This window comes from Sceloporus occidentalis, unplaced genomic scaffold, assembly GCF_023333645.1.
Source record: "Sceloporus occidentalis isolate IW3139 unplaced genomic scaffold, rSceOcc1.0.p SCAF_3, whole genome shotgun sequence".
In the NCBI taxonomy this organism is placed as follows: domain Eukaryota; kingdom Metazoa; phylum Chordata; class Lepidosauria; order Squamata; family Phrynosomatidae; genus Sceloporus; species Sceloporus occidentalis.
This window is the reverse complement of record NW_028316983.1, coordinates 210,327,195-210,353,855: the sequence shown is the minus strand read 5'-3', so window position 1 is coordinate 210,353,855 and position 26,661 is coordinate 210,327,195. Positions and strand designations below refer to the sequence as shown.

Genomic DNA, 26,661 nt, shown 5'->3' with positions numbered 1-26,661 from the left:
CAAGGACAAAGTCTTCATCCCATTTAAAAAAGAAATTCAGCTTTTTTGGCTGAAGTACAGGGTATTAATACTCCAAATAAAATAGAATAAAATAATTTGAAAATTCAATTAATGACAAGTAAACATACATAGGACTGGGATGCAGTCAAATGCGTGTGTGAGTGAGAGTGAATCAGAGAGAGACAGAACAACAATATAGTGGTTATTACTATCTTTAAGCATGCCATTTTAATTTAAGAGAGAGAGAGAGAGAGAGAGAAATAAATAAATAAATAAATAAATAAATAAATAAATAAATAAATAAATAAATGTTATTGTGTACTGTCCTGTTTGGCACATTATGTACAGATCAGGGATAAGGACTGGTAATTCCTTGTTACACTTCATATATCAGATAGGGACAATGTCTGTTACAGTCAACTATTAAAAAGCAGTCCCTGTGATATGTATAACTGTCCTCCACACTGTAGAAAAAGGAATTTTAAGAGGTTGCTTGCAGGGAAAAATAAAAGTTGGCAGAGCTAAGAAACTCTCTTGAAAAGATGGAAGGCTTAGAGCACTCTCTAGGATCAGTGCATGTGTAAGAGGATAAGAGTGATAACCCTAGGCTCTACAGGATAGATGTGTATTAGTTACATGGAAGTACTAATTGAGTGGGCTTGAATGGTGCTTAAATCATCAATATCCAGGTGCTTAACATTACTTAGGATAAAGCAATTAGAATTCAGAAGAAGCTCTCAGATTTAACAAGGCAACCATTTAATGTTTATCACAGAACCATTATTTTTATTTAATAGCAAGCTCAAATATATTGTTAGGGATTTTATAGTTTCTAGAAACAATTTGGTTAAAATTGTCTATTTGGCATAACATCTTCACCAAGGGGTGTGGAGGGGGAGAATGCTAGGGTCCAGGAGCTGCACTTGCCCTTCACCAGATACATTCTGCTTCATCTCCAGTGTTATTTTTAAATGTATTCATATTTATTCAAAATGTATATCCCTGTACCCTGAAGGGGACGTGAAGGCAGTTCTACTATATTCTCCCTCTGCTCTCTGTTCAGCGAACATTGTCAATAGCATTTAAAATAAAATAAAATACTGGCCTCAATAATAACAATAAACCTTAAAGGAAGAGCATGACATTTCAAGAATGGCCTAGAGAAGCTGCAGGTGACCTGTGGGCTGAACTCTTTCCCTCCCCTTTCCCCAGTATAGCAATAAATAGACTGACAGAAAATAATTATGGCAATTACAATTTAATGAATGTGTAAATTTTGTTATTAGTAGTTATGTATAACTTATGTATGGTATGGTCTCACAAGCTGAATGAGAATTTGAGGAGGGGGGAACCAAACAGGAGTGGGGAGCCAAACATTTTAAAATTATTTTATATGAAAATGTCCCAGTGCACATTAGTGTGTGAGAGAGGTACAGTTTCACCATGCTTTGCCCCTCAACTGTTTTAGGCACAGGACAGGCCTTTTTGCAACAGGGAGTGGCTGGCAGATCAGTTTCCAGATGTCACACACACCTCCCCCCCCCCCCCCCAATAATTTAGATCAGCCCGGGGAACTTGTTGGAGTGATCTTCCCATTTTGAACAATGGTGGCTTTTCAAATAATTTTATTATCTTTTATGAATTTTCTATTTTGGATCCCAACTGAACCAACTTGCAAAGATTTTCAGACTGTGATGAGCCATGAAGTTGTAAAACCCACAAGAAAAGTATGGTTGAAATCTGATAACCACTCCTCAGAGAGTAATTCCCATCAAACTCAAAGTGACTTAAGTCTGGTTTGACATGTACAGAACTTCACTGTAAATTACCAGAGTTATTTAAAAAGTAAATGTAGCACATTATAACAATGTTTATGTTTTTTGGGGGAGGGGGCAGGCATTATGTTATAAGATCCTGTAACACATTTAACACTAATAAGTGTGTGTAGGCATAGGAGTCCACTTCATTACATATGTCTGTTAAACAGAGCATTCAGTGCTTTTTTAAGCACCTGCAAAACAGAGCTCATTTCTGCTAATGAAAACATATTTTCCACTGTTGGAAACATTTAGGCAAATAACTAATTATATGAGAAGAACGTGCTCAATGATAATTTGATAAGTTCTTTGTCTATTTGAACGTAACTATAAAGATGGACTATAAAGAAAATTTAAATTCAGAGGTGCCACATATCATACTTTGAATACTGTGTCAAAAAACCCTTGGGAGCAGGCAGCAGGAATTTTAACATATTTTGAAATATTTTACAAGGTTAAATAACTAAACTAGTTAGAGGATTACAACCAGGATAAGCTCAAAATGTGTGACTACAAGTAGATTCTGATTAAACATCTTCCTTTGCATCAAACACAGATGTGAACTGCTGCCTATAGCAAAACAGGGAGATGTTAAAACTGGGTTAATAAGATATGAAGCATATCAGCACTGAGCATATATTAAAGAACTTTTGATGAGGAGTACTTTTCACTAATGAAAGATTAATATAATCTGCTTTTTTCCCTTTCCCTTTTACTTTTCCATTAAGAGCCATTAAGAACATGTTTTTCTGGGTAAGAAAGATAGGATGGGGGACTATTTAGCATATGGAAGAATGAAATGTCTTAAGATATATCTTTACTTTGCATTTTATACAGAAAAGATTAGCTGCATCAGGTGTCTTGGTTTTAACTGATGCTTCATAGATAATGTTACTGCATTAATGATTTGAAGATCTGGTAACTCAGTGAGCTGGTCCATATGGTTAGCTATCTAGAAATAACCTACAAGCAATTATGCTTGGCCTGCATACAGAACAAACCATTAACATCAGCCAGCACATGCATATATTATGCCATTTCCATACTGCTAGTGGTGTTAACTGACCAAATGACTTTGGGCATATTTCACTGCAAATTGAAAAGCAGAGCAGTTTATGGATTTGGACCCATTCCTGACATATCAACAGATACAGTGTGTGTGCTGCTAAACTTACAGAGACACAGAACTGACTGCACCTGGAGAGGACTGACAGAACCAATTAGTTATTCAGTGAGGAAAAAGAATTCTGTCCTATATTCTTAATGTTCTGGCAACAGTTGGCTCTAATCTCTTTAGTGCCACAGAAACAAAATTTATGAAGCCTCTTAGAACAATATTAGGCATCAGAAGATGTCCAGCAGTTTTCCTGGTTGTTGCAAGACCTTTCACCTACTATTTCTAGACTGTAAGAATTTACAGTCTAAGAATTTCTGGGTTGTGTTCAAAAGACAATCAGGCAGTCCCAGTGAAGATGAGGGCTGTAGGTAATGCTATAAGTTACGGAGATTACCAAGAAAACTAAACCTTCTTCAGTGAGTGTCAGTGTTAGTTTAAAACATTCTGCTATCTAAAGTAGGGGTGGAAAGAATATTCAAAAATATTTGAAAAATGGTCTAAAGACATGTTTTTCAAGAGGTGAGATACCCTGATGAGAAGTATGCTGGACTGATGACAATCTTCACTGTTTGGGACTTATTCTGTGCAAAATTCATATGTGGTTGTTTTGCGGAGAAAACAGAATTTTATGTGCCAGACACAGCATTATCTGCATGGAAAATAATATTTCAACATAGGAGGAAAAAACCCTGTAACTAAGAGTTTGTTCTGCATAAAATTCACCTATGGCTAATTTGCGTAGCATTTTCTAAATGGAAAATAATATCTCAATACAGAAATACTAATTTCTGCACAGCAAATGTTATTTCTGCACAGAAAAAAGGTGTAATTACGAATCTGTTCTGCATAAGATTCACTCAGGGTTGGTTTGCATAGAAGACAGCACTTTCTGTGCAGAAAATGTCGTTTGCTACACAAAACCACATACAAATTTTTCACAGCATAAGTTCTGAATTGTGATTAACCTTTAAAAACTGCATGGTTTTTAATACTTTCTTGCAGCAGGAAGAAAATAGTTGAAATAATTCATTGCTACCTTCATGGAAGAATTCAGTAAAGAATTACATCCCTGATCCAAAGTGAAGAACGAAATACAGGGGCTGGCCAGACTGAATTTTATGTCAATACTTCATGTGAGGGCAGCAGCCACGCCTGGCTGTTCTAGATGCTTCCACTACAGGTAGTAATTTGTAGAATCAATCTTAATGAGGAAACAAATTTCTGTATGTAATTCCATTCTGCATGTATGGAATCAATCTCTTTCCACCGGGTTGTTTATTATTATTGTTGTTGTTGTTGCTGATGCTGATCTGTGCCTTCAAGTCATTTCCAATGTATGGCATCCTAAGGCAAATCTATCATGGGTTTTGCTTGGTAAGATTTGTTCAAAGGAGGTTTGCCATTGCCTTCCCCTGAAGCTTACAGCTTGTGACCTTCCCAAGGTCACCCAATGGGTTTCATGGCGGAGCGAGGAATCAAACCCTGATCTCCAGAGTCACAGTCCAACATTCAAACCACTATGGCTCACTGGCTCTCACTTGTTTATCTATTACTCATTAGCAAATGAGAAAGTAACAGCTATTTGGATAAAATATATTTCAATTTATAGATCAGTTTAAAATGTTTTTAAAAGTTTATATAGTTTTTCATATAACTAGAGGGGAAACACCATGTTTAATATGGGAGTGACCGGTTATTACTTTAGTGATCGTTTTAAATCATCATTACTTGAAAGTGGGGGGAACAGAAAGATGCTATTGATATATTCTTACTGCAGGTAAGTGACAGTATGAGACTGATTTCAGGAACTACTCATATGTCAAGTATCGTGAGGAATGAACAATATCAGTGGTACTGCTTGAAAACATTTTCATGACAAAAATGACCTAACAAGGAACAGTAGGTCCTCAAAACAAACACAAACAGAGGCAGTAGCTTAGGAAGCAAATATTTACAAGACAGGTAAAATTTCTGCTCCCATTTTGTGCATACATAAATTTTGTTTACTAGTCAGGTTTATATTTGTTTAATACATTTCTGTCAAGAGCCTTTTTCTGTAACCCCTGCGTAGCTACCAGTGTTCTACAGCAGGACTGAGATCAGGAATGAAATCTTGAGCTCTATCTTTAAAATGATTATTCAGAAGTTCCACTAATTTCAGTTAGATTTATTTAAGGACTGCAGTCTTAGCTGGATACAAGAAATCATAGGAACAAGATAACGGCATACACATTCTCATTACCACTTGACTGGATCTTTGCATTTGCCTCAGTCACCGGTACTGTTCTCCATCATGTTCTCACTCACATACACATCAGTATTGTTCTCCATCAGTTGCTAACTGCTTTAAATTGCAACAACAGTTTATCAAATATTTAGGAAAACAGAAATCCTATATACATCTGACTGTAAATTCCACTGAATTCAGTGAAGTTGATTTCTCAGTAGACATGTATAGGTTCACACTGTAAATTTTAAAGCTACCCATGGGAATTGTAATTGCATATAAACACTATTGTTAACGATATTGAAATTTACATATGATTTGTTAAAAGAATGATACATTACATTACATTTAATTTTCTTTGCTGTAATACTTGTTCATAAAGGCCTGGTAGAGACTGGTGCTATGTGCTGGCCTGGGGCCAAAATTAGGGCTTGAGTGAGTAGAGTGTCCACATGCTCTTGAGCCCTACCACGCTGTCTGGACATCATATTGGCGTGTGCATGTTCAGACAGCGCTGATGACTTGCTTCGTGTGCTGCGCAGTGCACAAAGGGCATCATCATGGTGCATGAGCATGCCAATGGTGCCTGTTCTTCGGCGCAAAAAGAAGCCCCTTTTCAGGCCTTCTTTTTCTGCCGTGCGCAGGCCGTGGCATGTGGTTGCCGCGGTCTGCTTCCGGGGCAGAAAGGGGCGGTGTCTTGCTGTCCCTTTCTTCCCGTCTGTCGAGCCCCAAAGATTCAATTAATCCAAAACTTTATAAATATATATTAAATCCAGATTCCTCCCTTGCCAGAAGAAACATCTCTTGGGGGACCTTTGCAAATGGGGGGAAAGGAGAAATAGAAGGTGTAAGATCTCCATCTGTAGCTTCCAGGACATCTCCCATATTTTTCCAGAGAGTCCCCAGATCATTTAGAGCAAATTTTGGGGAGGCAAAGTGCTTTTCAAGGGAATGACCAGCTCCTCTTCCTTCTGCAAGAAGAAATATTCCACTAGTTCAGAACCTCTCTAGATAGAAAGAGACTTTCCATCCACAAAAGGAAGACTCTGGATTCAAGCCATTATCATTCTAACAAATAGCCACAGAATTGATTAAAAAAACCCAAATATTTTAATAGCTAAAACACACTGTCTCAGCAAAAGCAACACTGCTCTCCTCTGCTCCCATGTACTTACTGTTTGAACTTTGAGGAAATCCAGTTAAGGAAGATGGACCATTCATTCCAGGCAGAAGTACTGGAGGAAGGCCAGGGAGTCCAGGGTAAGCTGCTGGCAAACTGATTCCATGAAGTGAGCTGCTGTCCATCATGCCTGGCTGCTGTACTGTTAAGCCTAGTACATCTGTAGCCTTCTTTATACGATCCAGTTCTTGCTGTGCCATCAGCTGTCTAACAGTTGTAGGAGCTAAGTAATCTTTTTCCCGATCCAGCTGACTTCCCACAGCTTCTCGCACTTTTGTAATATGTTGTTTGGAAAAGATGTGGTCTCTGATGGACAAACGTGCAGAATACTTCACCCCACACAGAGAACACTCTGGTCTGGATCCATCAGTTGCATTCTGATTGATCATGAATGGCTTCCCTATGTTAATTTTGAATTTTTTTTCTTTTGCTCGTGCATTCTGAAACCAAACTTGAACCACACGCTTGGGCAGGCCAATCTCATTCCCTAGCATTTCACATTCTTGCATGGTTGGAGTCCGATAATCACTAAAGCAAGCCTTCAAGACCTTAAGCTGTAGGTTACTCATTTGTGTTCGAAATCGTTTGTGACCAGGTCGGTCACTGTTTTTAGATTTAAAGCTTGCTCCAAATGGATTAGGTGAACTTGGATCAGCTATGCTTGATGTTTCACTACGATCAGCATTATCATCAGGATCATCAGTAATGTAAACACTTTGGTCAAGTTCACCGTCTTTCTCATTGAAATGTATTGACGGGCTAGTCAGGGAGAACAGAAACTTGTCATCACTGTTCTCCGTATTAGGCATGTTTGTGTTTTTTGGCAAATTGTCATTTAGAGAATTTTTTGGCTCCTTAGGAGATGATGTAGATTTCCCATCTCCTGAACTACCAGTCATATTGTCTGTTTCATTGTTTCCCTCATCTCCTGTTGTGGCATCACTAATTGCTGTATTAATTGAAGAAGTTTCATCAAAGTCAGTTTTATTCTGATCAAAGCCAGCATCAACAGGAGTAGTATTCAGATTCTCAATGTCTTCACTGCATTCTGCTTTGAAAGAAGAAGGACTTAAAAGATGTTTCGGAGACATTTCTGCAGTTTTACTAACAGGAGTTGAAACAGTAGACGCTAATTCATTTTCACTTGACAAATCAATCTTTGCTAATGATAATGATGGATAGTCAAAAAACATGTATTTTTGTGGGCTCTCTCCTTCTTCTTCATTGGCTATCAAAGGACTTGGTGGCAAACTATAACCTGCTTGTTTTCCTTCATTCCAGTGACGACTGCGAATGTGACTTTCTAAAGCAGATTTTGCCTTAAACAGTGCTCGACAAAAAGGGCATCGTTTATGTGATTGAGCTGGACCTACTGCACGGAATTGTCCTTTTCTTTCTCGAGCTCTTGTATTTTGAAACCAGACTTGCACAACTCTCTTTTTTAGACCAACTTCCCGTGCAATATGATCGAGCATTTTTCTAGTAGGATTGGAATCTAAAAGGTATTTTTCATAGAGAATTTCCAATTGCTCTGGAGTAATTGTAGTTCTCAGTCGCTTATCCCTGTGCTGGTCTTCACCACTGTTTCCTCCTTCTTTTTCACTGCAGTTGTTATCTTCCTTATCCTCCAGTTTCCGTTTAAGGGAGCCAGAAATTGAAGCTGTATGGTGAGCTGAATGTGATGAACCGACCTGTGGTGTCATCTGAGCTAAAGAACTATTCAGCAACTGTCCAGTCATTAGAGGACTATTAGGATCAAATATCATATAGGGCATATCCATAGGCCTTTCCAAAAATTGAGAATGAAGGAATTGATTTTGGGCTGCTAGGAAATGCATGTGCTGGTGTTCTTGCCAAAGTTCTAAAGTGGGAAAGGCAACTGTACACTGGTCACATTGGTACTGTAATAACTGAGGAGGTAGACTGTTCTGAAGAGAAGTCATTGAGATAGTTAAAGGGCTGGAAGGAACAGGTGTAGTCTGTGATGCAGAAGGTGGCCTGCCTCCTATTTGGGATTGTTTGTGTTGCTGTGTTTGAGAAGCTGAGGGCTGTGGTTCAGAAGAAGCTGCTGTTGCAGACTGCATTGGTTTGTTGCCCTGGGAAGGAGTCTCCACTTGCTTAGGTATGGTATCATTTTGCTTTGGCTTTTCTGTTGTGTCAGGTTTAGGAGAGGCTTTTTCAGGTTCAGGTTTGGGTGATGGCATTAAAGGAGTACTGCAACCTGATCCAGAGCTTGCTGTTGTTACAGCAGTACTTTTTGATAAGTCAGATGGACCAGAAACAGTGTAATTCTTGTAAACTGTTTGATCTGTGGCATCCATTGAATCCTCAGTTTGGCTTTCATCTTGTGCATCATCATCTTCATCTTTATAACACAGTTTTTTCTGATGTGTAATTAAGTCAAAAATTCGAGGGAAAACCACACTACACTTTTTACACTGATATTGCATGTTGCTAGTCCGAATATATCTCTCATTGGTGAGCTCCCTTTTCTCATTATCTTTAGTTTCAGCTTGATTCTCATAACTTTTGCGAGCCTTCTGTCGTGCATTTTGGAACCATACGACAATAACTCGAGTAGGTAGGTTAAGTACAGTGGAAAGTTGCTCAATTTCATCATCCTTTGGATAAGCATTTGTATCAAAAAAGTCTTGTAAGACTCTTAGCTGGTAGTCAGTAAATCTAGTTCGAGATGACCGCTTGCTGAAAGCTGAATCAGATTTGTAATGTTCTAAAGAACTTGGCTGTGGTTCAATTCTAATATCTTCCAAAACAGTTATGGGAGGATTGCTAAAATTGTATGGAGAATCCTTGTTCCTTTGTCGTTCTTTAAACAAGGTATTTCGAAACCAGTGTTTGATCACTTTTTGCGAAAGGCCAGATTTCTCAGCCATTTCCTGAATCTGTTCTTCACTTGGAGAATTATTAATATCAAAATATGCCCGCAATATTTTTAATTGGTCATCAGTGATTCTAGTACGTGGCCGTTTGAACTGAGAATGTCGTAGGAAATTTGGATCTAATCCTAGCTGCTGTTGACAAAGCTGAGTAAGATCTGCAGACAAAGTATCCATTGGTGGTAGCTGGAGGGCAAGCTGAGGAGGCAATGCTGGATGTTGCACTGGCTGCATCATAATTGGAGGGAAAAGTGGAAGATCCAGTGAAACTGGCAGCTGCACTGGTGGTGGTGCAGACGGTGGTGGTGGTGGTGGTGGAGGAGGTGGTGGTGGAGGTGGTGGAGGTGGTGTTGGTGGTGGAGCTTGCAGTGGAGCAGGAGTCATGTTTTGCATTTTTCCCGAGCTGGATGTAGAAGACTGAGAAGTTGCTGCAGTTTGGGTTGGTGGTGGGGGAGGTGGGGGAGGTGGAGGAGGTTCTGGAGAAGATGGTGAAATAGGATAAAGCTTGTCGTAAGCCTCTCTGTATTGACAGGCAAACTTTTCAAGTGCACCATGTGGAAAGAACTGACCATGAACATGTTCTTGATGGCTCTTTAGTATAAGAATATTGGAAAATAATTTACTGCATGCTGCACATTCCAATTTGTCTGTATTTTCGCAATCACCAGTTTTGTTTTTTTTCTGCACTTTCTGTCTGTTCTCATTGTACTGAATAACCAACTCAAAGCCAAAGTTTTCCAATAAAGCCTTGGCTGCATTTCCTCTTGCACCAGAAGCAATTCTAGGAGGTGGGATGGTTGGTTCTGAGGATTTCTGCTTTTTCATATCTTTGTTTTCTTTCAGTCCTTCACTATCATTTGTGAATTCTTGCTTTGGTTTTTCTTGTTTTTCAGAAATCTCATCTGATTCCTTATAGGATAGTGTATCCTTCATAATCTGGCATTCTGTATTTACTACAGTATTCTGCTCTGTTTTCACTGACTTAATTGTTTGCTGCTGCTGTGGCTTTTGTGACTGAATCTGAAGTGGTGTAGCCTGATACTGTTGTGCTTGTTGTTGCAGTATTTGTAGTTGAGTTTGACCAACATGATGTTGAGTTTGGATCTGCTGTTTGAGATCTTCCAGCAGTGAGCCTGCCATCCCTGCCATCCCAGGCATACCAAATGCAGGAGAACCAGGCAAACCCAGGTCAGGGCTCAAACTGAACTCTGTCCCTGGAATATAGAATGGAAAAAGAAACTGTGGCTGCTGAAACTGCAATAGTGCTTCTGGTGTCATAGGAAAATGAGGCAAAAATGCTGGGTTTAGGAACTGGGGTTGAAAGAAAGCAGCTTGCTGTTGTAATTCATGCTGGAGTTGCATCTGTAGCTGTGCTGGTGACTGGGCAGTATGATGTGTAGGTTGAGCAGAAACCAATTCAGAAGCTTGCTTTTTATTTAATTCTTTGGCATCTATGTGGGTTTCCTTGCTGTTAACTGCTGGTAAACTTATAGGATCTACCATCCCTTGGCTGGGGCTATTAACATTCCCTGCTGTACTATTTCCACTCATTGCATTACTGCTAGGTTCTAGTTTTGCAGCCCTTGCCTTAGTTTGATGAAGCACAGATCTCATATGTATTTCCAGTGTAGAACTTTGGCTATAAGAAACATTACAAATGCTGCATTTGTAGGGTTTGTTGTCAGTGCTACTGTTAGCTTCTTGTGGGACAGGGCTGGATGCTTCCTGCAACACCTTTTTGAGTTTATGTAAATGTGACACTGAATTATAATGGACCAAAAGAATGTTCTTTTGAGTGAAAGATTCTTTACACACTGTACATTTGTATGGGCGAGAAGGATCTAGAAATTTTTCCATAGTAAAATTTGGCCCTTTTCTAAAAGGTAAAGTCCGCTTTGGTTCTGAGCCCATTTCATCTGGAATGGAACTACTATCACTTCCTACAGGACTTGCTTTACCTTCCTGGTCCATCTCGTATTCTCTTTCTATATCATGTTCTAGTGCATGTTCATCTTGTGCCATACTTTCATTTTCTGACCAAAGGTCACCATTTACAGGTAAAGATGCACATAACTGCTGAATTTCAGCTTCACTGAGTTCTGGGTGACCTGCTTCCAAATGTTTTTTTAAAGCCTGGAATGTACGGAAGCTACGTTGGCAAAGGCTACACATAGTAGCAGCCCGAATAGCATGATACTGGGAATGTATTTGAAGCTTCTGCATAGTCTTAAAAGCCAAGCTACAATGGTTACAACGATATTTATAGACATGGCGATCAGATACAGAAAGCTGCTGCCTCTTCTGCTGTTCGTTCAACTGATCTGGCAGTGATTCAATGTTTTTTGTATCTTTACTGCTGTTTTTGTTCCATTCTGGCATTTCAGTAGATTCCTTGAGTGGCTTCTGTTCCTCTGTTTTAATTTCCATTCCAGTTTTTGATTCTTCCAGCCCAGGGGTATTCTTCTCATCTGGAGGACTTTCACCTAATTGAATTTTTAAAAAAGAGAAAATAAATGATGTTTAGTCACTGTAGAATGTGAACATATAAATTGTAATCAAGCATTATCCACCTCACATGCAAGCAGGAGAGTGCCTAGCTGCACACAGTGTATCTGAGGAAAAGAATTTCCTGTTCAGGTAGAGGCTTTTCCATGTGAACAAGAGTTCTGGAAAATCAAGGAGCCTACTTGGATCGCTGTGCATGAATGGGAACCACTCCTCTTTTGGTTTCCACAAAAGGAAATAAACTACAGAAACTACTACTCATGCTGAAGAAAGCTGAATACGCTTTGTATATTAAATTAATGATGTATACAACATTTATTTTAATAAATGAATGCATGCTATTCAGGGCTTTAAATTTTAGATATAAAAATCAACCTTCTCATGATGCTGGGTCCAGAACCAGCAAGGGTTGGTTTCTTTCTTTCTTTCTTTCTTTCTTTCTTTCTTTCTTTCTTTCTTTCCTGAGTATGTGTATGAGTATGAGAAAGCAAAATGTGGAGGCACATTTCTAATCAACCATTTCATGAGCTGTGAGCCCTTTCAGGGTTTTTAGGGGCTCTACAGACGAGTGGCTCCGTGCCATCCTTCTTTGCCCCGGTATAGTTGCCGCAGCAACCAAAGGGCGCGGCAACGCTCCCTCTTGGGAGCAAAAAGCTGCTGAAAGCAGCTTCCTGGGAGGGCATGACTGGCGTGCTCATGTGCCCCGATCGCATCACTTCCAGACAGTGCAGTTTGGGCGCTGCACCATGCTCACACCATCATGGTGCTACCCATGTAGATGGGAGTGAGCAATGATGGCGGCCTCCTCGCAAACTAGGGCTGCTGGGCATGTAAATGCCCAGCCTCATCTAGTCCTAGTTTGCGACGAGGACACCAAAAAATACCCGTCTGTACCGATCCTTAGTCACAGAATGGGATCCAATAGTGTCTTTCCACTGATGGAACTACTTTCATACCTAACACTTAGAAGGTAGTGATTTTATGTTTTTCCATACATAACGGAGAATATGATACTTTCATAGTTGGTATGTTTAGTCTATATAACTCCTCACAGAGGATTTCTAGACCATTCTCTTAGAAAAGGGAAGGCTGGTTTTCTGTGTTCATTTTGCTGGGGTGAGTTCTCAAACTTTTTAAACTGTGAGCCATTTCTGTGTCTGGGAGGAGGAGCTAGAAGCCTAATTCTATATAACTCCTGGCAGAGGCACGTGCCAAATTATTCTTTCTACTTTTTATAGTCAAGGAGCTTTTTGAAGTACAGAGGAGAAGGTGACCTGGGAACAGTGTTGGAGAGGGGCTCCTTTGAATTCTCAATTTTCTTTTAACTTTTTTCCTTAAGGGGCTTGTGGGGACTTGTATTTAGAGGCGGTGAGTCAGAGACTTGCCTCTGGAAGGAGTTAGTAGTCAGGAGCTCTCTACATAACTATAGTCCCAGTTGATTGAGCTTGCTAACAAAGTTTGGGGACAAAGGCCATGCCAGCGGAGGTTCTTTCACTAGTGTTTAGCAGGGGAAGCCCACAGTCTTGTTTCAGTGCCTCCTTAAGACTTCTCAATATGGACACTGAGGGACCTGCTGCAGTCACCTGCAACACTTGTGGAATGTTTGTCTTCTTGCTTAGGGATGTGGAGAACTTGTACTGCACCAAGTGCAGGTTAGTAACCCTCTTGGAAGAGAATGTCCAACAGCTGGTGGCCCAGGTATACACTTCAGCATCATAGGGAGCAAGAGGTTTTCCTGAACAGAACAGACCGGACAGACTTGGATGAGAAACACAGAGAAGAAGTTGCTGGGGAGGAGGAGGTCACTTCACATACAACGGAAGTAGATAGTTGGAGGAATGTCACACACAGAAGTAAGGAAACCAGGGATCATTCTGTGAACTTGCAGCTTCAGAATCAATTTGAATCTCTCTCTGTTATCAGGGATGATGAGAAAGAGCATCAGGGAGAGATTTCAGGGACAGAGCAAGGGAGCCTGAGAGTACCACCAAACGGAACAGCCGCTGCCAAGCCTCGGAGGAGGCATGTGGTGGGGGGGGGGGACTCCTTGCTGAGGGGTACCAAAGCAGTGGTTTGTGGGCCTGACAAGATGTCTTGGGAGGTGTGTTGTCTCCCTGGGGCAAAGATCCGTGATGTGACAGAAAGGCTGAAAAGACCATTATCACCTTCTTTTGGTTCATGTGGGAACCAATGATACTGCAAGGCACAGCCTTCAGAATATCAGAAGGGATTAGAAAGCTCTGGGGAGGAAGCTGAAAGAGATGGATGCACAGGTTGTCATCTCATCTCTTCTCCCAGTTGAGGGGCATGGTCCAGGAAGGGAGAGGAAAATAGCAGAAATGAATAACTGGCTCCACAGATGGTGCTGCCCAGAACGATTTGGGTGTTTTTGGATCATGGTCTGAGGTTCCATGAGGGGGGACTGGTGGCAAGGGATGGGTTGCATCTCATGACAGTTGGCAGAAACGTTTTTGCCAATATCAAAAATTTGATAAGGAGGGCTTTAAACTGAGTTATGTGGGGGAGGGAGACAGAATTCTGGAAGGCAAAAGGGCTGGAGAAAATAGTCAAACTGTCATAGAAGAAACAAGGCAACAGTGCAAAGACCCAACAGTGGGAGGCAAAAAAAACCTGCACAGGCAGCTAGCGGGGACCTATGGTCTTAGATGTCTCTACACTAATGCACAGAGCATGGCAAATAAGCAAGATGAACTTGCACTCCTAGCACAACAATGCAAATATGATATAATAGGCATCACTGAAACCTGGTGGGATGAGTCTCATGATCAGAATGTAGAAATAGAGGGGTATAACCTTTTAAACAGAAATAGGCCAAGCAGGAAAGGAGGAGGAATAGCATTATATGTCAGGGATATTTACACCAGTGAAGAGATCCAGGACATCTATCCTGGAAGCCAGGTGGAGATCATCTGGATAAGAATTAAAGGGTAGGGAAACAACAAGGATGTTATTGTAGGAATGTACTACAGACCCCCAAGTCAGACTGAGGAATGGGATGATGCCTTTCTAGAACAGATGTCCGCACACTCAGAAAGGAGAGATTTAGTAGTGAGGGGTGACTTCAACTATCCTGATATTTGCTGGAATTCAAACTCAGCAAAATCCTCAAGGTCTAGCAAATTCCTCACTTGCCTCGAAGACAATTTCATTGTACAAAAGGTGGAAAAGGCAACAAGGGGATCAGCTATTTTAGATCTGAACCTAACCAACAGGCATGACCTGGTTAATGAGGTGCAAGTGGTGGGATCCTTAGGTGGGAGTGATCATGCTCTCCTGGAATTTGTTATACAATGGAAAGGAGAAGCCAGGCATAGTCAGACACACATTCTAGCCTTTAGGAGAGCTGATTTTAGTAAACTTAGAGAAATATTGGGGGTGATCCCATGGTCAGGAATACTAAAAGAGAAGGGAGTTCAAGATGGATGGGAGCTGCTCAAAAGGGAGATACTGAAGGCACAATTTAAAACAGTTCCAATGAGGAAGAAAAATGGGAGGTGTCTCAAGAAACCATCATGGATGACTAAAGAACTTTCAAATCAGCTAAGTTTTAAATGGAACATGTATAAGAAATGAAAAAATGGGGAAATCACCAAAGAGGAATTCAAACAAATAGCTAGCATGTGTAGGGGTACAGTCAGAAAAGCTAAAGTGCAGAATGAACGGAGACTTGCTAGAGAGGTTAAGAACAATAAAAAGGGCTTTTTGGGGGGTATGTCTGCAGCCAAAGGAAGAACAAAATGATAGGGCCACTATCTGGAAAAGATGGCAAAATGCTAACAGAGGACAGAGAAAAGGCAGAATTACTCAATACCTTCTTTGTCTCAGTCTTCTCAGAAAAGGCAAAGGGTGCTCAACCTGAGGATAATGGAGCAGAGGACAGAATAGGGTAATTTCAGCACAGAATAGGAAGAGATAGTACAGGAATACCTGGTTAACCTAAATGAATATAAGTCTCCAGGATCAGATGAACTACATCCAAGGGTATTAAAAGAACTGGCAAATGTAATATCGGAGCCAATGGCAATAATCTTTGAGAACTCCTGGAGAACAGGAGAAGTGCCAGCAGACTGGAGGAGGGCAAACATAGTCCCCATCTTCAAAAAGGGGGGGAAAAAGAGGATTCCAACAATTATTGTTCAGTTAGTCTGACATCTATACCAGGAAAGATTCTAGAATAGACCATTAAAAAGAGAGTCTGTGAACATCTAGAAAGCAATTCCATAATCACAAAAAGTCAACTTGGGTTTCAGAGAAACAAGTCATGCCACACAAATCTAATTCTCTCTCTCTCTCTCTTTTGATAAAATAACCAGTTGGTAGATAAAGGGAATGCTGTGGATATAGTATATACTGATTTCAGTAAGGCCTTTGACAAGGTTCCCCCTGACATGCTTGCAAACAAGCTTGTAAAATGTGGGCTAGACAAAGTAATTGTTACATGGATTTGCAATTGGTTGACTAGCTGAACCCAAAGGGTGCTCAATAATGGCTCCTTTTGATCCTAGAGAGAAGTGACCAGTGGGGTGCCACAGGGTTCTGTGTTGGGCCCAGTGCTATTCAACATCTTTATCAATAACTTGGATGACAGAATTGGGAGCACATTTGCAGATGACACCAAATTAGTAGGAGTAGCTAATACCCCAGAGGACAAGATCAAAATTCAAAATGACCTGAATAGACTAGAAAGCTGGGCCAAAGCAAACACAATGAATTTCAACACGGAGAAATGTAAGGTACTACACTTAGTGCGGAAAAATGAAATGCACAGATATCAGATGGATGACACCTGGCTGAAAGAGACTATGTGTAAAAGGGATCTGGAAGTCCAAGTAGACCACAAGTTGAACATGAGTCAACAGTGCGATGCGACAGTTAAAAAGGCCAATGTGATTTTAGGCTGCATCAATATAATAATAATAATAATAATAGTAATAAATTTTATTTCTATTTCTTTCCTCTCCCAATGGATTGAAGTGGGATTATAAGCATAAAACCACAACGACAAGCATAAAACCACAATAACATCTAGATTACAATAAAATATCATCACTTAAAAATGTAATTCAGAACAATCTAGTGTCTAGATCAAGGGAAGTAATAGTGCCATTGTATTATGCTCTGGTCAGGCCCCACATGGAATATTGTGTCCAGTTCTGAGCACCACAATTCAAAAAGGATGTGGAGAAACTGGAGCGTGTCCAAAGGAGGGTGACTAAAATGGTGAAGGGTCTGGAAATCATGCCCTATGAGGAATGACTTAGGGAGCTGGGGATGTTTAGCCTGGAAAAGTGAAGGTTAAGAGGTGATGATAGGCCTGTTTAAATACTTAGAGGGATGCCATATTGAGGAGGGAGCAAGCTTGTTTTCTGCTGCTCCAGAGACTAGAACCCGGAACAATGGATGCAAGATACAGGAAAAGAAATTCCACCTCAACATTAGGAGGAACTTCCTGACAGTAACTGGATGGCCCTTGTGGTCTCTTCCAACTCTATGATTCTATGTTGCTGTGAAGTAAATGGGTATATTCATGTCAAAACACTTAAATCCTTTTGGCTCAAAAAAAAAGAAAAGAAAACAGGGTGGTTGAACAGCAGTGATGACATTTCTATAATGATTACAACCACAAGAAATGCCTTAAAACAGGCTTTGCTTTTTATAAGTTTATTCAAGAATTTATCCAACTCTGTGTATCTGAACATAGGTGAATCGAGTATAGATCTTTAACTTCTTTTGACTTCCCACTTCCGCAGCTCAAATACTGTGCCTGGTATTCGTTTGTTTTAAACCATTTATTTATTGCCTTCCATCCCATCAAGGCCCCTGAAGATATGACAGATATAGTAATTTTGGCAGCTCGAGATCAATTGATAAAATAGTTAAAATAACATTTTTGTTTGCAACTCAAGAAGTCTGAGATTTTTGCATGGGTTAGGATAGCACTGAGGGACAGTGAGGCTCTTCTTCATCTAACAAGTGTGCAGCAGGCAATAATTCATCATGTTATGCATGTTCTTATGTAGAAATACATTTATGGAGAAAGCTTCACCTTTTGATATTCTGTCTTTCAGACATACCGTTATTTATATATGTCCCCTGGTATATTTTTTCTCTGTGGTTAAGGGCCTTTTATTTGGGGGGGGGGGGGGTTTCCAATCCCTGTCATATACTTAACAAACTAAAGAGGTCCAAATGCAGATAAAAGATCACATGACCTGGGCACAGTCTTTCCCACTCAGGTGAGATTTATTATAAGTCAATTTAAATTATAGCAATTGTCATGGATTCATATTCATCAGCGTATACACATTTACCAAAATTTGAACCCCATTTGTAAAACTAGTAGATGAGGTAGAGGGCCTTATGTATATATCGAGAACTGGGCCTGATAATTTCTATAAGAACCTACCTTGCATTGAAACAAAATAAAAAATGATCCAGTTCTGGTGCACTTAATGTTGATAATAAATGAATTCTTCAATGCAGTTCAAGGCAGAGAACGTTTCCTTATTCACAAGGGAAAGAATCCTTCAGCTACTCTTAGAAATTTATTTTTTGCACCACTTATTTGAAACTATCTGTCTTTTCTTTGCAAGTAACCACTGTAGAGTTAATAATTACTTTATATAGTGCATGGACACTCAAGCCATGGAAAAGATTTCATATGTCATATAGGTTTTGGGGTGCTTAACCTGAACTAGATCTACCAATCTGATCTAGGTACTACTAACACATGTAAAAATCCATATATATAAAGGCTATCATATATATCTATATCACTCTCTCTTTACATAGCCCATATAGTACCTTTTATGTACCAGATGGATATATCAGTACAGGCTTCTAGAACAATAAAACATCCAGGGTTTTAGATGCACAAAAAACTTTAGGAGGAAAACCCCTAAAAGGGAAAGACATGCTAAGTGACTATTTTTGATGGTGGAGAAAAGAGAAACAGGAAGAAGAAATTGGGTGAAACAATTTGTTGGTGAGGGGGAAATTTGGGGGGGAAAAGACTGTTAATGACAGTTGGATGGAATGGAGTGCCTTGAACTCTTCACAGAAGTATTTTCTAACTCTTCTTGCAAATCACACTTACATTCATGAATTTCTGTGGGTGGGAGATTGCTTTTTATAATACTGCATTATTTTTCTTTAGTACTCAAAATACTCCCACCTTAATAGGAAATATAAGTTCTCACCAAAAAGCACTAACATTTCAGTTCTGCAAGCCTGGTCTTTTGTTGACATACCTGAGTATTTCCCAGATCCCTCAGCTGTCAGACTTGCAGACGTGTCACAATCAGATTTTTCTGAAGCTGCTGCTGGCAGTAGCATATTATTAGGCATCATCATATCTGGTACAGGAACCTTTATAAAGAAAGAAATGATACTGCACTTAACAAGAGAACTATATGTTTTTTATCACATCAAGTGATTTAAACAACAAAACTTAATTTTGTAATTAAGCTCAGGGCTACAGCAGTGGAAATGGTGTGGATGCAAGATCACTAACCAAAAAAATCCCTAGCAAAAGAGTTAAACGGTTATTGAAAGTTCCCACTCTTCTATCAGAAGTATGTGAACTCTAAGCAACTTGTGAGTCCAGCAGTGCAAAGTCATTACTTCTGTGGGCTGTAGTAAAATCCAGTTTCATGTATTGTTAGGGAGAGGCTATAAAGACCACCCCATTTTCCATCTCCCCACCTGAGGCAGTGGCGCAGCAGCAACTCCTGGGACTGGGGCGAGACATCTCTCTGCCCTTCTGCATCTTCCAGCAGTGCAGCAGCATCGGTGGGCCAGGGAGAGGCTATGGAGACCACCCCATTTTCCATCTCCCCACTTGAGGCAGTGGCACAGCAGCAACCAAGGGGACCAGGGCAAGGCGTTTCTGTGCCCTTCTGCACCTCCCCAGTGGCGCAGCAGCATCAGTGGGGCCAGGGAGAAGCCATAAAGACTGCCCCATTTCCCATCTTCCCATTTGGGGCAGCGGCGCAGTAGCAACCACTGGGACTAGGGCAAGGTGTCTCTCAGCCCTTCTACACTTTCCCAGCGGTGCAGCAGCATCAGTGGGGCCAGGGAGAGGTTATAAAGACCACCCCATTTTCCACCACCACCCCACCTGTGGCAGCGGCGCTGATGGCCTTATTCCCTCCTGCCTCACCTGAGGTCAGGAATGAAGTGGGGGCAGCTATCTGAGTTGCGCTGGGGAATGGGAGATATGGTTGTAATGGAGTGAACACGTGTTACAAAAGAAGGCGGGATCGCTGTTTGATAGCGATCCCTCCTTCAGTTCCCTCTGTTTCTTAAAATGGATTGGAGAGCATACCAACCATTCCACGGAACCTCACCCTGCTCCTTTGCAATGCCAGGTTGGTTAAAAACAAATCCCATATCATCTATGATCTTCTCCTTGATGAGGATGCCGACCTGGCTTGCTTTACAGAGACCTGGCTGGGAGAGGATAGTGCCGTTACGTGGGCGTAGTCCCTCCCAGCCAGGTATTCTGTTAGTGAGCAGGTGAGGGGAAGTGGCCTGGGGGGCGGAGCGGCTCTAGTTTATAAGAACAATCTGACCTTGGCCAGGATACCTGTTCAGAACACAGCCCACTTTGAGTGTATATACCTTAACCTGAGGACCAGGGATAGTTTGGGGATTCTGCTAGTCTACCGACCACCCCGTTGTCTAGCAGACTCCCTAACTGAGCTGACACAGCTCGTCTCGGAGTTGCTGTTGGAGTCACCCAGACTTTTAGTTCTGGGAGACTTCAACATCGCCCTCGAGACCAGCTTAACAGGTGCAGCTCGGGAATTCATGGAAACCATGACCAACATGGGCCTATCCCAATTGGTCATCAGGCCCACATACACTCGATGCAGTCTTTAGTACCGAACAGGAACATCCGTGGGTGGAGGTTAAAAAACCACCGCCTTGTCATGGACGGATCATTTCTTGGTCGAGGCGGAACTAAGAGCCTCTATCCGCCCCTCCGGGGTGGTGGACCTATTAGAATGGTCCGCCCTTGGAGCCTAATGGAACCAATTGGATTCCAAATAGCCTTGCAGGGTTTAATGGTTGGAAATGTCGGTGACCTTGTCGAAGCTCTGGTTAACACTTGGAACACCGACTTTACCAAGGCTATTGACACGATCGCTCCCAAGTGTCCTTGCTAACCCGCTTCTAATCGCAAACCATGGTATACACCAGAGCTTAGGCAAATGAAGCGGGTTGGACAATGACTAGAGCGCATCTGGCGAAAAACTTGACTCTTATCTGACAAGATTCGCCATAGGAACTTTCTTTGGTCCTATCGGGAGGCAATACGTGCAGCGCAGAGACGTTTCTCCTCTGCACGTATTGCATCCGCAGAGTCTCATCCAGCAGAGCTGTTTAGGGTAGTGAGGGAACTGACACAGGTACCCCCTGCACAGAACCCTTTACTTAACCCAACAATGGCCTGCTGTGATGTATTTAACAACTTCTTTGCAGACAAAATCTCTCAGATAAGAGCCGACTTAGACGCCAGTATTGTAACAGAAACAGCGGATGAGGTGTCCATCAACTCCGTTAATGAGATTATCCTGGATCAACTTCAGTCTGTGAGTACCAATGGCATGGACAAGCTCCTTGGTAGAGTAAGGAAAACAACTTGCCCGCTTGACCCTTGCCCATCATGGCAGGCCGTCCGGGGGGGGGGGGGGGGCGCAGTAAGACAGTTCGTTACGAACATCATCAATGCATCCTTCAGGGAAGGTTATATTCCATCTTGTTTAAAGGAAGCGGCTGTTAAGCCGCTTCTGAAAAAACCTTCCCTGGACCCCCTGGATATGAACAACTTGAGGCTAGTCTCTTTTTTGCCATTCTTGAGCAAGGTAATCAAGAGGGCGGTTACTCTTCAACTCCAAGCTGTCTTGGATGAAACCGATTATCTTGACCCATTTCGAACTGGCTTCAGGACAGGCTTTGAGGTTGAGACTGCCATGGTTGCCTTGACCGACGATCTACGTCTGAGCATCGACAGGGGCAGTGTGACCCTGTTGGTGCTTTTAGACCTCTCAGCAGCTTATGACACAATAGATCATGACATCCTCTTGGATTGCCTGAGGGGATTGGGAATTGGAGGCACTGCATTGCAGTGGTTCCATTCCTTCTTCTTGGCCAGATCCCAAAGGGTGATGCTCGGGGACAGGTGCTCCAGTAAAAGGAAGCTCACCTGTGGAGTCCCACAGGGTGCTATCCTGTCCCTGATGTTTTTCAACATCTATATGAAGCCGCTGGGTGAGATCATTTGGAGTCATGGAGCTGGGTGTTATCAGTATGCTGATGACACCCAAATCTATTTCTCCGTGTCTTGTTCGTCGGCCTCAAATTCTGATGGCATCTCCTCTCTCAATGAATGTCTTTGGGCAGTAATGGGCTGGATGAGGAAAAACAGATTGAGACTGAATCCAGACAAAACGGAGATGCTCACGGTAGCAGCCCCGAAACCAGGAATCGGGTTGCAACCTCCAGTCCTGAATGAGGTCACACTTTCCGTCAAGGACTGTGTTCGCAGTTTGGGGGTGTTCCTTGATTCATAGCTCCTGATGTCGAATCAGGTAAATGCGACAGTAAGGAGTGCTTGTTATCAGCTTCGGCTGATACGCTAGCTGTGCCCTTTCCTGGAAGTAAGGGATCTTGAGACTGTTCTCCACAGCGCTGGTAACCTCACATCTAGATTTCTGTAATGCGCTCCACATGGGGCTACCCTCGTACTTGATCCGGAAACTGCAACTAGTACAGAATATGGCAGCCAGAGTAATTTCCGGAACATCTAGGAGAGACCATATTACTCCGGTTCTAAAGTCCCTCCACTGGCTGCCTATTAGTTTCCGGGCCCAGTACAAGGTGTTGGTTATTACCTTTAAAGCCCTAAATGGCTGGGGTCCAAACTATCTTCGGGACTGCCTTCTCCCCTATAATTCTCCCCACGCACTCCGGTCCTCTGGGAGAAGCCTACTTCAGCCACAAACATCTAAGCTTTTGGCTACCTCCCAGAGGGCATTTTCCATCGTCGCCCCCAGACTGTGGAACGGCCTGCCGGATGAGATCTGTCTGCTTACATCCTTAGACAGCTTTAAAAAAGGCTGTTAAGACGGATCTCTTCCGGCAGGCCTTTCTAGAATAGAGAACCTGGCCTCAGGAAACTCCTATGAATAAATAGATACCGCCACTCCCATTGATTATTGTTATATTGATTATTGTTATATTGATTATTGTTATGTTTGACCTTTGGGTCAGTTTTAACTTGTATGGTTTTAATTCTCTATTAGATTTAATACTTTTTTAAGGGGGGAGGGTATTAGGGATTTGATATGTTTTGTATTTTTAACTTGTTAGGCACCCCGATTGCTCTCAGAGGGGCGGGATATAAATAAAATTTATTATTATTATTATTATTTTAAAAAAGAAAAATTGGTAAGAATGTTCTCTGATTAAATTACCTAGTGACCTTTAGAACCTTTAGATCAGAACTTGGTGTGAACCTCTAGCATGTGGTTTTTGCTCCTCCTCCAACCCGTACATCATTATTTATGTTTTTCTGTTACATTTTTGCTTTGTGATTCTAAAGCTGTTTTCACATGATACAGCGCGCCTGCGTCATACGTGGGCGCGCTTTACACGGCTTGAGCATACGCGCTCAAGCCGCGGGGCACACGCAGGGCAGAAGGGGTGGCACGTCCCATTCAATTGAATGGGCGCATGTGCCCGTTGCGCCCTGCACGCCGCCGCACCGCCGTGCACGAGCCCCATTGTTTCCAATGGGGCTTGAGCATAGCCGGAAATCGCCTTACGCGGAGGGATCCAGAACGGATCCCCGCGTAAGGTGAGGGCCCACTGTAGTTCAAAATATGGTGAATATGGTATCTGTCTCATGTTCAGTGGTAATTAATATGGGAAAGAATACAAAAGATAATGTGATTTTACATTCTAATCAATATAGATAGACCATAAAGTAGTAGTTGCCCCAAATGCTTTTAGTATGTTGACTATAATCTTAATTTTACTGCCACCATATATTGTTTATATACTTAAAAAATATCTTAATGTTCACATTTCTATCTGCTTTTCACTCAGGATACTCAAGGCCATTAAGAAAAATATGCAAGGTTATTACTGTTTCTGTATTGTGGGTTCTGTGCCCTTCGTCCCAGAAATATAAAATATTTCTGATAGTTTCATTTTCTACTTCTTAGCAATTATTTATTTCATCTGATAAAATTAACCACAAACAATAATTTCTTGTACTTTTAGTCCTCAAAATATAATTTATGGTAAATTAAGACAAATAATTCCCCTATGAGACAAGCTAGTCATAGATCTGTTTAGGATGTGCATGGAAGCACAGAGGTGAGCACCTTGATCTTGAATGACTGACTTTAATAAGAGCCTGTGTCTTTGAAAATTAGGGTTAAGTGTATAGGCCAAAAGGATGAACTAAGTTATTGGCAGAACAAGGAAGAGATCTCAGGAGCCCAAGTTCCAAGTCTCTAGCTATGATGCCAGAATATATTTAGCATCATTTCAAGCCTATGTACATGTCTAATGCATAGTCAGCATTTTAAACACTTACTGTCATAAGCAGCTTCTCCACACAGTCAGGGGCCACACTGTGCAAGTGAGTTAAATGCAGTTGAAGATGCATTTTGTTGCTCAGGACATCTTGGCAGAGAGGACAGCAGATAACAGGCTGCATAGAATGCTGTGACAGGACATGCATCTGGATACGATTTGGGTCCTTGCTGTTGTAGTTACAATAAGGGCACTGGTAAAACTGAAAAAGAAATCCAACAGAATTTCATCCAGTTAGACAAGACAGATTTACGGCACAATTATATACATGCCTATGTAAAAGTAAATCTCAGGATGTCAGCTAGACTCTCCTTCAGATAAATATGTATAAGGTCTTAATGACCTGAAAAATAAGCTATTAATTGAGCTCTGTTTCTAATTCCAAGAACAGAACTGGATGATGTTTCTACTGCTTCTCCTAGTTATTTCTCCAGGATTAGACGATCTTACATTTATTGCTCACTACTTTCTCTCCCTTCTATTTCTGTCACACACAATTAATACAAGAAAGCAGCTACTCCCCAAGAAAAGGTCCACGTTTTGAAGAAAGAAGGAAACTAATCAAAGTGGACTATACTTTGGTATTGATAGTAGTTTTTGCTATCACAAAAGTGTACTCCCCAAGGTTGTTCACACTACAGGTGTTTTATCTGCGACATCTGTTGACATTAGCGGTGGGAATCATGAGGGCCTGCCAATGTTTTTGGACAGCATTTGTTACCATGGGCTACACTGGCTAAGATTGCTGGGATCTGACGTAGAAGAACATTGTACTTCACATGCCAAACCCTGGTTTACATCATACTGTATCTTACACTGCAAATCAGGAAATGGGGAAAATGGAAGATATCATTATGGACTAAAATGCCTGGAAATTTTTCACACAGGGTTTGAGTATGGGCAGATTTGATTTTCATCCTTGAAGTCCCCTTCACTATACTTGTTATAATGTCTGCTCTCAGATTGGTTTTCTATGTCATACTTCATCACTCTTTAGTTACCAAGCATACAAATAGTGTCAGCAGATTGTATTTTAGTAATCAGATCTGACATGTTTATTTATGATTTTGTTGATTTATTTTATTTATATGCTGCCTTTCTCCCAAATTGGACCCATGGCAGCCCCAAAAAGATGCTTAAAAACAACAACAAAAACAAAACAGTAGAATTTTAAAACAAAATTCAAACACCACATTAATACTGTATAACAAATCAAAAATGCAAACTCTTTAAAAATACTGTTAAAAATATAAAACAATTAATATATTTATATAAAATACAAAAGCCAAGCCTCCTGAGAAAGAGAGTTCAAAACTGTGGGAGCACCCACTCAGAAGGCTCTCTCACATGTTGAGCCTGTGATGGTGGTAGAACTGAGAAAAAAAACTTCTTTTGAAGATCATGTTCTGGTATTAACTATGTTTGGATGTGGATTTGGCTCTCACAATAAATGTGCTTCCTCGCCTTGAATTCATGTGATATAAAAATGCTGCCAATGGTGGCAAGGATGATTCAACATATAATGAATGAACATAGCAGAGGATTTACACACACACACACACACACACAGAGAGAGAGAGAGAGAGAGAGAGAGAGAGAGAGAGAGAGACATTAACCATTCACCTGTTCATGAACAAACTTATTTTCCTCAGAAAGTTTGGACTTTTTGGATGCACCATCTTCTTCTTTAGCTGGAATTAGTGGTTGTTCCCCTGATGCAATATTTACTTTTGATTCCTTTTCTGGTGTGTTTATTCCTGTTTCCAAAACAATGGGTAAGAAAACATTATAAATAAGCCAACATTATTACTGTGGTTTCCTCTGACTCTGATCCCTTAGGGTCTCTCATTGCAATTTTAAATACTGCAGGGTTACTTACTCAAGTAAAAGTATTTTTGAAACTGAACAGTTACAAAGCTGACAGCACACTTATCTTTGAAGTAGTGTAGACTCTATAAATACATTAAAATGTACTCTTCTCTCTAGTTTAGATAACCTTATGATGCCCTATACAGTAATCAATAACTAGTTCTCTTTAGTATTTCAGACTATAATTTTATATTACATTAAACAGAATCAAGTTTCATAGTCAATTCTTTATTCTTCAAAAATTAATGAAGTATATAATTTTTTTCTAAAATATCTACAAACAGTAATTATTATGTTATTCAAATAAGACTTTATTAGTTGCAACTTTTATACTAAATTTGGTAAAGATTGACTTGGGTGTATATAGAGAAAATCCACTGAAATTAACATGATATAAGTAAGACACAATTAATTGAAAT

The 26,661-nt window shown here is 40.9% G+C and overlaps 1 protein-coding gene across 5 annotated transcripts in view; it reads right to left on the bottom strand.

Annotated features, from left to right (window-relative positions):
• The window catches only part of ZFHX4 (zinc finger homeobox 4), a 231,534-nt gene that overhangs the window by 5,454 nt on the left and 199,419 nt on the right, over positions 1 to 26,661 (bottom strand). For all 5 annotated transcript variants that reach the window (XM_089517489.1, XM_089517488.1, XM_089517492.1 and 2 more), the window contains 4 exons: positions 25,997 to 26,130; positions 24,375 to 24,575; positions 19,015 to 19,132; positions 6,337 to 11,721 (listed from right to left, as the gene is read on the bottom strand). In XM_089517489.1, the coding sequence (XP_089373615.1) occupies positions 6,337 to 11,721; positions 19,015 to 19,132; positions 24,375 to 24,575; positions 25,997 to 26,130 (5,838 nt within the window). The remainder of the gene's footprint in view (positions 1 to 6,336; positions 11,722 to 19,014; positions 19,133 to 24,374; positions 24,576 to 25,996; positions 26,131 to 26,661) is intronic.